The sequence below is a fragment of the Mus musculus genome, chromosome 14 (assembly GCF_000001635.26).
Source record: "Mus musculus strain C57BL/6J chromosome 14, GRCm38.p6 C57BL/6J".
NCBI classification, from domain to species: Eukaryota; Metazoa; Chordata; class Mammalia; order Rodentia; family Muridae; genus Mus; species Mus musculus.
The window spans coordinates 65,265,684-65,278,248 of NC_000080.6; the positions used below are offsets into that span (position 1 = coordinate 65,265,684).

The following is a 12,565-nucleotide window of genomic DNA, read 5'->3' on the forward strand; positions in this document are numbered from 1 at the left end:
CCAACTTCTCGGAATTCTTCAGGACTTGTTATCACAGCTACTAGATCCGTTGGTTATTTGCACATTACACTGTTGAGTTTCTCTCATTAGATTTCTCTTATGTTTTAGACAGGGTTTTGGAGTTCTGGCTAGTCTCCAACTCCCTTTGTAGCCAAAACTTTCCTAGGAACCCTGACCCTCTTGCTTCCACCTCCGTAGTGCTAGGATTGCAGGATTGAGCTACCATTCCCGCCTTCAGATTTCTTCCTTCCTTCCTTCTTTCTTTCTTTCTTTCTTTCTTTCTTTCTTTCTTTCTTTCTTTCTTTCTTCCTTCCTTCCTTCCTTTCCTTCCTTCCTTCCTTCCTTCCTTCCTTCCTTCCTTCCTTCCTTCCTTCTCTCTTTCTCTCTTTCTTTTTTCTTTCTTCTTTTTTTTTAATCCTTGAATTCTGTGGTTCTCACTACAAGTTGGGTGCTCAATACATTTAGCTAATTAAATGTGACTGGATCTTAAAACCTAAATACAGTTATTCTTATAAGGGCGTGCCATCTGCTGGTTCCCTGGCGTATCTGTCACTTGGCTTGGGGCAGTTCCCCCACGACCTCCCCTCCCCTCTGCAGGTGCTTTTTTTCCCATCTGACCCGTAGCCAATTGTTATTTCCTCCGTCTGGGCAGTCTTAAAACCTGGCATAATGGAGTTTGCGTTTCGGAGCTCCCGAGTGACCAGAGCAACACAACTGAGCATGCTCGGTCTGTTTTGGAACACAAACGCAGCAAGTCTTGAAGGGAGGTTTTTCAAGGCTGCTGGTTTCAGGATTGGATACAGCTTCCTCCAAGAATTTTATCAAGATGTTACAGCTCCTCCCACTCACCCGACTGCCACACTTTCTCCTTTTATCTCTGTGCCCAATTTTGGAGCCAGCCTTCCTTGGATACCCTGGCCAATCAAGAGTCCACACATTGTTGCCTAAGAGACCCCGGATGCCAGCGACAGGATTTATAGATGGCGATTGGCCTGCTGGAAGCAGTAAGGTGGGGGCTGAAAGGAGTCAAAGAAAGCTGCCCTAGTGCAACGATAGCAACCCCAGAACCAGAGGCTTGAAGAAGGAAGCCAGCTGCTGAGGTGAGCAGTGGGTAGAGCAGGAAAAACACGGAGATTCTGAGAGAGCTCCCCAGCTTCCCAAAAGCTTGCTGGGGCTCCTGGGGATTAAAGTGCGCTGCGGTTTCAATGGCTGCTTCACACCTCTGCAATTAACAACCAACAATTACAGTGCAGGTCAAGCAGTAGCTTTGAGAACCATGCATTACAGTGCTTATTTCGGTTTTAACTATTTGAATATAGGGTGAATTCCTATTTAAACCTACCCGCCCTCTATTTCTGATACTGTGCGAGATCCCCTTTGTCTGGTGATTTTACAGTGTACTGTGGGAGAATTGTGTGTTAGCAGAGAAACTCAATCCTAGTCTTCGTTGTAACCTCCGAATAAAACTCTTGACAACCTTGAGTATTTCCTCTGTGCCAGGGTCAGCATATTCTGAGTTTCAGTGTGCAGTCCCACAAGGTTTAATTCTCAAACTCCCCCTCCCCATGCTCTTCCAGGACATTTTCCCCCTTCCATTGAATAACATTTATTGAGCATCTACTATGTACGGCTGTGATACTGTGACTGGAGTTTAAATGAGCAGTGACAGAATACACGAGCCCCAAAGCATCAGGGCCTCATGCCACTGTCCTTACAGTGGTCAGGCTGTCAGTGGATTTGGACAGAGTACAGGAAAAGGGGGCACTAGGTTGAAATAGTTACATTGAGTTGACCCAGACTTCGAGTTGAGGAATTGGAATTCCAGTCATTAGTGAGATGAGACGGTTTGGCAGCACAGACCCTGCAAGAGGCAGGTGGATCTTTGTTACTTTAAAGCCAACCTGGTCTACATAGCAAGTTCCAGGCCGACCAGGGGTATGAGGCAGACTCTATCTCAAAACAAAAACAAAATCGAGACAGAACAAAACGAAACTTAGGGCTTGGAGTATCGAATACTTGGTAGAATGCTTGTCCAGCATGCATGAAGCCAGAACCCAACTCTGCATAAATCAGGCGTGTGGCGAACACTGCAATCTAGAACTTGAGAGATGCAGGCAAAAGGATCCGAAGTTTAAGGTCATCCATGACTTCAGGAGCAGGTTTGAGGCCTGCCTGGGATAGATCCTTAGGAAAATTATTGTGTAATGGGGATGGTGTGGACAATGGCTCAGAAGATTTAGGTCAGACCGGAAGCATGTGACAACTGGGACCTCTGCTTGGGTGTTGGGCTTTAGCTTGGAGCCATATGTAGGGGGTGAGAACCCTGGGCCTTCTTTCTACAGTTTTATCCCAAGTTACATGAAACACAATGACAGGCAGCCATTAAAAGGAAAGGGAGTCATAAGTACCTGCAACTTGTACCTGTGGACAAGGATGAGACAATCTTTGCTGTCTTGGTAGACAGGATGCAATTATTTATTGTATGTGTTATGTGAAAACTTCTGTGTTTTGAATAGTAGCCAGTAGTTTATTTGTGAACTTGTGTATGCATACAAACTATGTACACTGTTCATCTTCTGGGATTGAGGGAGGAGGGAAGAATCAGAAAAGGAGAATTACAAAAGATAGATAAGACGTCCCCACTGGCATGCCCTCTCCATGACTGTCACCAAGAGTAGTGCCTCCTGGCTAACCCCACCTCCTGGAAACTACCGCTGCTGCTTTGAAGAAAGCCTAATCTAAAGTGGTTTTCAGTCCCAAGGAACCAGGAGGAAGAAAACAGCCTGGGCAGACCCTTAGGGTATCTTTGAGAAAAGCTACTTTAGCTTCATTCAGAAATGGTACCTAGAATACATCAAATGGCTTTCCACACATGCAAGGGAGCTTCTCAGATTAATACAGAGATTTTTTTTTAACCTGGGGGAAGCAGAATTTTAGCTTCATGTGTATTTTCCTAGGAAGAGATGCATAGATTTTTATCCCGGCAGCTTTATGATTTTTAAAGCAGCTACTGTCTTAAAGGAAGAAGAAGGGGGGCGGGGCTGGACACAGTGACAAACTCCAGTAATAACAGCACTGAGAAGATTGAGGTGGTGAGATCTTGAGTTTGAGGGCATCCTGGACTACAGTAAGTCCCTGTCTCAAGATAAAAAACAACAAGCAGTATACAATTTTACCTGAACAGATATGAACTAGGTGGCGTTGCTTTGTATCTGTGGTCTTCCTGCTCACCTGTGTGTGTCTGGCTGCTAGTTAGCCATGCTGCAATAAAAGTATTCCCTGTGCCTTTTGTAACCTACCTAAAAAATGTAGTAACTTAGACATTAGGAGCTGAGAAAGGCCCAAAGGCTAATCTGAGCCCCTTCATACCAGGGCTTCAGTGGCAGAACCATGGGAAGGTGTTGACTATTGAACACTTCTCAACATTGTTCATTTATAGAGTCATCTCAGCCATAGTTCTACTTGTGTGTGCAAACCCATCTTTTAGGGGGGAAGTAGAAACACTGAGGGCAGGCACTCACACTACTGTCCATTGTAAAATATTCCATCATGGTCCCCTAAAGTACAGGTTTTGGGAGTTCTATATCTGACAAGTTCTAAGAAAGATTGAAGGAGATTACTCAGGCCACCTTGGCAAGACTTTTCCTCTCTTTATCTTTTAAGCATCATTTTGGAGATACACATACCTAGGATTTTTTTTTTAAACTGCACAAAGTGGGGATCGAGAGATGGCTCAGAAGTTGGGGTGCTTGTTGTTCTTGTAGAGGACCCAGGTTCAATTCCCAGCAGCCACACCATGGTTCAAACCATCTATAGCTCCAGTTCCAGAAGACCTGATGTCCCATTCTGAACTCATCAGGCACTAACCATGCATGTGGTGCACATACATATATACAGACAAGACGTGCACACACAAAAATAAATAAGTTTAAGAAAAAATTTTTTAAAGAAATAGAAGAACTGGTATTAAAAAAAAAACTTCACAAGGTTAAAAAAAAATGTTGCAAAACTAGACACAGCATCTAGCTAACAGATGCAGAAGAGGAAAGGGTGTGTAGCTTCTGGGGGTCAGAGGAGTGGGGGTAGCATTGTAGTCTGCTCAGGTGACTAATGCAGAAAAGAGTAAGCCACGGTCAGTCCATCTGTAACGTGATCCAATCACCCAGCAGCTGTTGTCATGAGAGGGCCACTGATGGCCCCTAAAGGAAGACAGAAAGCAGCAACTGGACACCTGGAAAATGAGCCAACCAACCCACACCAGTGGGGAAAAGGAATTCTTTATGGAAATTAAGCTACGTTGATTAAAAGTAGGCAGAGTGTATACCAGATCATCAAAACCGGCAGAATTCTTCCCAATAAACTCGTCTGTCCATCTCCAAAGCCGTGGCCTTGACCACTACATGTTTGCCCCTTTAGTATGTCTTAGGCTAGAACTCTTTTACACTAAGATCAGAGGAGGGGTGTTAATGACCCAAGGACAAAAAGTAGACGTTTGTTTTGAGACAGGATCTTACTGTGTAGCCAAGGCTGGCCTTGAAATCTCTATGGAGACCAATATGGCCTTAAATTCAAAGAGGCTCACCTACCTCTGCCTCCCATATGTTGGGGTGAAGGGTGTTATGTTGCACTGTGACCCTCAATTTGAAACGCTTCTCTTTCTGGCCAGTAAACTATGTTATGAGCTAAGGATGCCTCTGAGCTAGCCCCACCCCCATGACCCAGTGGTTCCATTTCTCTTCCACTCACGATGATCTTGGACAGGGTGTGTGTGTATAACCTCAGTGAGCCTCACTTTTTCCAGTGGTCTAAGGAACTGAACCACAACCTTGCCACCAGCTCATTGTACACTTGTACTGATCAGACATAGGAAGTTTTTGACATTTACAAGGTTCTTGGTAAATAATCTACCCACCTGTACCTTCTCTCAACATACAAAAATAAACAAACAAACAATCAAACAAAACCATTAACTTTATTCGGTTCTCAGAAGATTCAATGATTCATTTCTCCTCATAGGTGTTGTCTTTCTTATGGAAAAATACCAGTTCATTTCATGATGGCCTTTGCACCTCCAAAAAGCATCGATGGCCCCAAAATGCAGACAAAGATGAGTACCTGGACACCTCTCAACCATCAGCTTCTGAATGACCAGGTAGGTGGCCAGACAGACTTCCTCATTTGGGTCCGTGAGGAGGGGAAAAAAAAAAGTAAAATTCTGATCATGAGAATATAAGCAGGAATTGTTTAAGATGGCACAGCCTATGAACAAAAAACAAAACAAAACAACAACAATAACTTTAGTTGTATCTTTGCTATGTGGACAAGACTAAAAAATAGATCAGAGTCCTGCCCAAGGGAAAGGTTATCATTCTTTGGATCCTCACTGGATCTCCTTGGAGCCAATAGAATTTGGGGAGGGGAGGAAAGATGTCCAGGAGGGATTTCCCCACCCTGCCCGAATCCCTGAGTTTCTGGACGAAATTGAGGTCACTTAGTGACTATATGTCAGCCAAGTACTCATGAGACTGATGTTCTCCTAAGAAGTCTACTTCCCAGCTGACTTCTAAGGAGACACATATAAAACACTCCTGATAAAGGATCGTGGCTGGGCCGTGAGAATGGCAGCCCCCTAGGGTATCGCATTCCTGCTTCTGGGAGCTGCAGAATTCTGATCAGTCCCTGAATATCAGGACACCACCTACAGGGCAATGAAACAACCACTCTCATTGTGTAAAACCGACCTCACTATCTTCCCACTTCATACCATCATGAGGTGCTTTATCATGTGGGCCCATGTTATGAGCATCTATTTGCACACTCTTACCTCCATGACCCTCCCATGTGTTCTCTGGGTCTGTGAGTCTTCTCTGTAGACCTAGTCAGCCCCGCTCCATGTTCTCAGTTCACAGCCTCACCACCACCCGTTGCCAGACACAGTACAGAAAAATCTCTCCTTTCCCTGTCAGGTGTGGGGCTTGATTCCTCACCATAATTTACAGGCTAACAATGAGCCAAGTGCTGGTGGAACAAAAGACGGTACTATTTCATCACAGTACTAAAGGACACAAGCATCTGAGCAGGGACCAAGAACTTCCCCTCACAGCAGAGCTGTTAGGGCAACCATTCTGCATCAAGCCTAACCACTAGGTCTCCTGGTCAGTTTTGACCCGCTGAGTGGTGCCGATCACCCACGAGATGGGTTTCCTGGCAGCTGAAGACCAATGAGCATAGGGAATCTACTACGTCACAGCAAGCAGCAAATGCAAACTACTCCTCCCTCTAGGCTGCCTTCCTGCTTTGCAACGTGGAAAACAGGTCCACGTGAAGAATTCTCAGGGCCTTGACTTCTCAGCGTGCCCAGACTCTTAGGATACAGAAGCTTGTGGAGGAACATCCATCTGCACACCCTTGCCTCCATGCCCCATGTGCTCTCTGGGTCTGTGAATCTTTTCTCTAGATCTAATCCACCCAACTCCATGTTCTCTGCTCACAGCCTCACCAGCATTCCTTGCCAGGCACAGTACCATAGCACCCTGGCTCTTGTCACTGTCTCTAACCTGTTCTATTAAGGCTCCAGAAAGATCTTTCTGAAACACCAATCCTATTGTGTGAGGCTGAAAATGGGGTCTACTCCAAAGGGCACGTTCCAACCCCACCACACATACACATCCTTGAGGTCCCTTCGGGCCCTGGCCCCAGCTAACCTTCCAGATCCCACCCTTGCTGCGACTCCCTGGCAGTTGAGGCTAGCCAGGAGAAGTGCACAGCGCCACAGCTCCTGCCCAGCCCCTGTGAGTCACTTCAGTGTCCCCCTCAACAGCACCACCACTTCCTGCGTCCTTTTCTCTCTCATTGTTGTCTCTGGCTTTCCTATTCAGCCTTAGCCCATTGAGATTGGCATGCTTCTCCTCTCCCACTCTCTCAGAATGCACAAGTCTGGGTGTGGCTTCCAGAACACAAGTCCAGTCATCCCACTGTTCGTGTGTGTGTGTGTGTGTGTGTGTGTGTGTGTGTGTGTGTGTGCGCGCGCTGCAAGTATACATGTGCGTGCCTGGGAGCGGAGGCCAAGGGACAACTTCAGCTCTTCAGGTGTGATCTACCTTGCATTTTGAGACAGGTTTTCTCATAAGCTTGCATCTCACCAAGCAGGTGCCGCAGGCTATCCAGTGAGCCCGAGGGATCTGCTTGTCTCTGATTCTCCAGCACTGGAATTTTAAACACACCACAACTCTTGATGTTCTAGTGTGAGTTCTGGGGGATGCAATTAACTTGTATTTGCAAGACAAGTATTTCACTGGCTGGACCCTTTCTTAGACATTCATTGCCTTTTATTTTTGGGCCCTGTTTTAGTTAGGGTTTTACTGCTGTGAACAGACACCATGACCAAGGCAAGTCTTATAAAGGACAACATTTAATTGGGGCTGGCTTACAGGCTCAGAGATTCAGTCCATTATCATCAAGGCAGGAACATGACAGCATCCAGGCAGGCATGGTACAGGAGGAGCTGAGAGTTCTACATCTTCATCTGAAGGCTGCTAGTGGAAGACTGGCTTCCAGGCAGCTAGGATAAGTGGCTTAAAGCCCACACCCACAGTGACACACCTACTCCAACAATACCACACCTACTCCAACAGGGCCACACCTCCTAATATTGCCACTCCCTGGGCTGAGCATATACAAACCATCACAAGCCCTTCCAGCTCCTTCTTGGCTGGAGTTGCTCTGTTGTTGCTGTAACCCTCAGCAAAGCTCATAGTCAAACCTGTCTCTCATCTGAGAACTAGAAACTTTCTCCTAATCTCATGTGATATAGTAGTAAATGAGTTAATGGTGTGTGTGTGTGTGTGTGTGTGTGTGTGTGTGTGTGTGTGTAAGAGATTGGAATCCTGAGAAATAAAGTGGGGAGAAGCTATAAAGGAAAATGATGCAGAAATGACATAAGGAGGCAGGGAGAGATGGAAGAAAGGAGCCCTCAGGAATGAATGGGTAGGCAGAGGCAGATGGAGCCTGGCCTCACAGCACCAAATGAACGTATGGAAATCTTTTTCTTTCAGCACAACAACTATTTATTGAGCACCTGTTGTGATGCTCGTAGCTCCCCAACAGTTTATATAACAGCTTATTCCTCCAACGTCAGTGTCAGATTTGGAAATCTGTTTTCTCATTGAATTGTGAAGGTTTTGCACATGTGTGCGAAAGTGACTTGAGTTGAAATATGAAATTGTTGAGTGTCTTCATGTTCAGAAAACTTCCAAGAAAACTCTTGATCAATTTGGTCACTGTGGAAAAAAAATCTTCATCTAGACGTGGTGGCATATGCCTTTAATCCAAGATCTCAGAGGCAAGAGGATGTCTGTGAGTTCAAGGTCAGCCTGGTCTACAAAGTGAGTTCCAGGACAGGCAAGGCTGCATACAAGACTCTGTTGCCATTTTTCTTTTAATTGGTGGCTGGGGGAGATGGCTCCACAGTTAAGAGCACATCAGAGCTTGCAGAAGACCATAGTTCAATTCCTACCACCCACATGGGGTGGCTCACAACCTCCTGTACCTCCAGTTCCAGGGAGATCTGATACCTTTGGCTTCTTGGGGTGCTAGCAGTCATGTGCACATACCCACACACAAACATAATTAATTAAAAAAAATCTTTTAAAAGCTATCTTAATAGTCTCCAAAGTACCTGGGTGCATTTGTAGGTGGGGTGATAAAGAATGGTCCTTTATTAATTATTGGTGGTGTTATTTGGCAGTGCTGGGGGATGGGACATAGGTCATTGCATCCCTGCACAAAGGGTTCTCCTACTGATGTACATCTCCATCCTTGAAAAGCGGATTTGAGCTTGTAGGAATTGACCCTAATGAAGGGGAAGAGAAGGTAAGATGGCTAATTTTGGTGGTCAGCTTGACTACACCTGGAATTAACTAAAACCCAAATGGCCGGGAACACCTGTGAGGGACTGTTTCTTAATTAAATCATTCGAAGTGGGAAGATCTATCTTTAATCCAGGTCACACCTTCTGGTGGCAGCCAGAGTAACATAAAGGACAGAGTGGAAGGAAGCGTGCTCTCTGCCTACTTGCTCTTCCTTTGCAAGACAGCCATGGTTGAACTAGCTGGACCACAGCCTGTATGCCATCCTAGGAAATATTGCATATGTGTGTAAGTTTTGTCCCTCTAGAGAACTCTGGCTAGTACAGAAGGGGAGGGTATAGGTTTGTGGCCAGGGATGACTGCAGTGCAGTCACTGTGACATCTCCACTGGTCCCACAGGGGACCAGCTGTTAGATTTCCTCAGAATCATCTCACAACTCATCAAGGAGGCATCTGGAGTTGACACTACCTTTCAGTGACCAGCTGCTCTCCCCTCCAAGGTCACAACCTTGGTCCACGGCAGCTCCACTGAGCTTCTGACTGTCAACCATCTGCCTCCCAATGGATACTAAACAAAGCCCCCAGTTCTAGAAAGGATCAATACAACATAGCAAACACGGCATGGTCTTATCTTTGTTCTTTAATATATTTTGATCACATCTAATGATGATTTTTTTAGAGAAAATACTTATCATTCATAACTCTCAGATGCAAAAAAATATCATTTAGTTATTAGTTTCTTGTTTCAAATGAATTTTTAAAAAACGTATATATACCATTGTGAAATCCTTTATAAATATATATTTTATTTTTAATATGTGTGTATGAGAGAGAGAGAGAAAGAGAGAGAGAGAGAGAGAATAAGTGCTCAGATTCCCTGGAGCTGGAATTACAGACAGTTGTGTCCTTCCCTACTTCAATGCTGGGAGCTGAACCGTGGGTTCCCTACGAGAGCAGCATGTGATCTTAACCATTGTGCCACTTCTCTAGCACCCATTCCCCTCTTTTGGGACAGGATATCATGTAGGCCCAGTTGGCCTTGAACTCATTATGTAGCCATAAATACCCTTGTACTTCTAATCCTCCCTAATCCTCCCGAATTTCCCGTCCTAGTCCAGGAGTTAGGGACATCTGGCTCTAAGCCCCGAGTATGAGGGGCTGGAGGTTGAAGCCCAGGCATCATGCATGCTAAGTAACAAGTCCACCAACTGAGCTGCATCTCCAGCCCTTCATTTTGTCTTTAAGTTTTGTCTTCCCTCTGTTCTGTAATACAATGTGAAGTACGTAATAACCAACTCAGCCTAAAATAAGAGACTTGGGGTTTTAACGTCACAGCAGGTTTTCAGCGGAGAGACTGGATTCAAATTTAGATAACTTAAAAAAAATATAAAGCATCATCAAGGTAGGCAAATGCAGCCGATTACAGAGTAATTTGGGGACTGAGGATTCCTAGGGGAGAGTGTTGTAATAGTACCTGTGCTGCCAGCCAGTGTTGTAATTAGAAGGATCACGTTCCCCTACACGCAAAGTTAGCTGTGGACAGAGATGGGCAGGATAATTACCTCCACTCTAGCGATTATTTCTCTCTTGTGTATGCATCCCAAACCATCATATTGCACACCTTAAATATATATAATTTTGAAACACGAAAAGTGCACATCCCCACTTCTCTGGGCATGGAATCATGTACCCCGTCGTGCCTGAGAAAAAGCTGTTCTGGGTGACAGCACCTCTGTGGCCGTCCATCGATCATAATTTAGGATTTCCAAATAGCTCCCTCCTCCACTGTAATGATGTCACACGAGGAAATATGTAATTGCAGTGTCAACAGACTAAAATAACAACCAAGGGATTTTGACTTAACAGCAGGTTGTGAGTAAACTGTGATATAAACAGACTGCAGCCGTCTGTGAAAGAAGAGCCATTTTAATATTGCCATTTCAAAGAGATAGTCTGTTTTCCAGCTTCTTAAAAAGGAAGACCCTGATTGCACATCTTTGGAATGGAAATTCACTGTAATGCAGGGAACATAAGAGTACAAGTCCAACCGAGGACTGACGACAAAATGACTTGCCCAAATTATTTATTTAAATATAAATAGGCAGGTCTTGAATCTGTGATCCTCCTGCATCAGCCTCCTGAGTAGCTAGGATGAGTAGCAGCTGAGTAGCTAAGGCACCCCAGGTCTGGCTTAGTCAGACATTGTGTTTGCTTTAGCCTGCTGCGTGACAGAACCCACTTCCCACCTCATTCCTTTTCTGATACCTTTCTGTGGACTGTCTTCTCCTCTCATTCCAGTGCCTTTTGTTTCCATGAGCCACACCCACGGAGAACACCGCGATGGTACAGCCCAACCTCCTTCTGAAAACTTAGTTATGATGTCAAGGCCCAGTCGTCTTCCCACTGCCAGGTAGCACAGTGGCAGGAGGTCCTTAAGAGTTTAGGGCTGCAGGCTTGGTGGTATTCACTATAATCTCAGCACTCAGGAAGCTGAGGCAGAAGTATCCGTGCCAGGCCATCTGGGCTACACAGTACGTTCCAGGCAGTCAGGATGGAGAAGACCATGATTATAGTGAAAGACCAGGGCAAAGTTAAGCTGAATAGGGAGTTTGGTACCAGGGTCCCTCCTTTCCTCCTCTCCTTCTTTTCTTTTTCCATTCCTCCTTCCTTCTTCCTTCCTTTTTTGTTTGTTTTTGTTTCTGATACAGGGTTTCATGTAAGCCAGTCTAGCCTTAAACTGACTATGTAGTAGAGGATTCATTGGCATAGATCCTTCTGCCTCTGCTTTCTAAGTGTTGAGGGTGCAGGTGTGTGCCACCATGCTTGGCCTTTGGTCTTTTTGTTAGCCCATTTGTGCTTCAAACTTACTGTTTTCTTGCTTCTGACTCCTGAGTATGGGGATTTCAGTACTGTACCACTACCGTGGTTTGGTAGGTTTGGCCCCCTCCACCCCCCACATAGGCTCATGTGTTTGAATCCTTGGCCCACAGGAAGTGACACAATTAGGAGGTGTGGCCTTGTTGGAGATAGTGTGTCACTGTGTAGGTGGGCTTTGAGATCCTATGCTCAGGCTCCGCCCAGTGCGGAGGAGTCCCTCCATTGGTTTCCTTCAGAAGCCAATCTTCCTCAGAGCCTTTACATCAAGATATAGAACTGTCAGCAACTCCAGCGCCATATCTGCCTAGATGCCGCTATCCTTCCATGATGATAATGGACTGAACCTCTGAAATGTGAGCCAGCCCCAATTAAATGTCTTATAAAATTAAATGTTATAAGAGTTGCTTGGTCATGGTGTCTGTTCACAGCAGTAAAACCCTAACCTAGACAACCACAGTGCCCAGCTAGACCCAGTGATTTGTTTACGTTTTTAAAAATCTGGACAAAGCAGCTTTCATGAAAGTCCACATGTCCTATCTAAAATAAGGAAGTTGAACAAAATTCTCTTTAGGGTTTAAAGTTATTTATTTATTTTAGTATTTCTGTTTATGTGTATATGTGGATATTGTTATGTTCACATGAGTGCAGTGCCTACAGAGTCCAGCAGGGGGTGTCAGATCTCCTAGAGTTGGAGTTACAGGTTGATGTAAGCTTCCAAGTGCTCTTAACCCCTGGGCCATCTCTCTAGCTCCTCTTTAGGATTTCTTTCAGCTCTGAGCTCCTATGACTTCAGCAACCTTTTCATTATCGTTGCTTGACCA

The 12,565-nt window shown here is 45.1% G+C and overlaps 1 protein-coding gene across 3 annotated transcripts in view; it reads left to right on the forward strand.

Annotated features, from left to right (window-relative positions):
* The first annotated feature begins 934 nt into the window (after window positions 1-934).
* The window catches only part of Fbxo16 (F-box protein 16), a 57,356-nt gene continuing 45,725 nt past the window's right edge, over window positions 935-12,565 (forward strand). For all 3 annotated transcript variants that reach the window (NM_001360383.1, NM_001360381.1, NM_015795.2), the window contains exons 1-2: window positions 935-1,100; window positions 5,017-5,152. In NM_001360383.1, coding sequence (NP_001347312.1) covers window positions 5,054-5,152 — 99 coding nt within the window. In that variant the 5' untranslated portion in view covers window positions 935-1,100; window positions 5,017-5,053. The remainder of the gene's footprint in view (window positions 1,101-5,016; window positions 5,153-12,565) is intronic.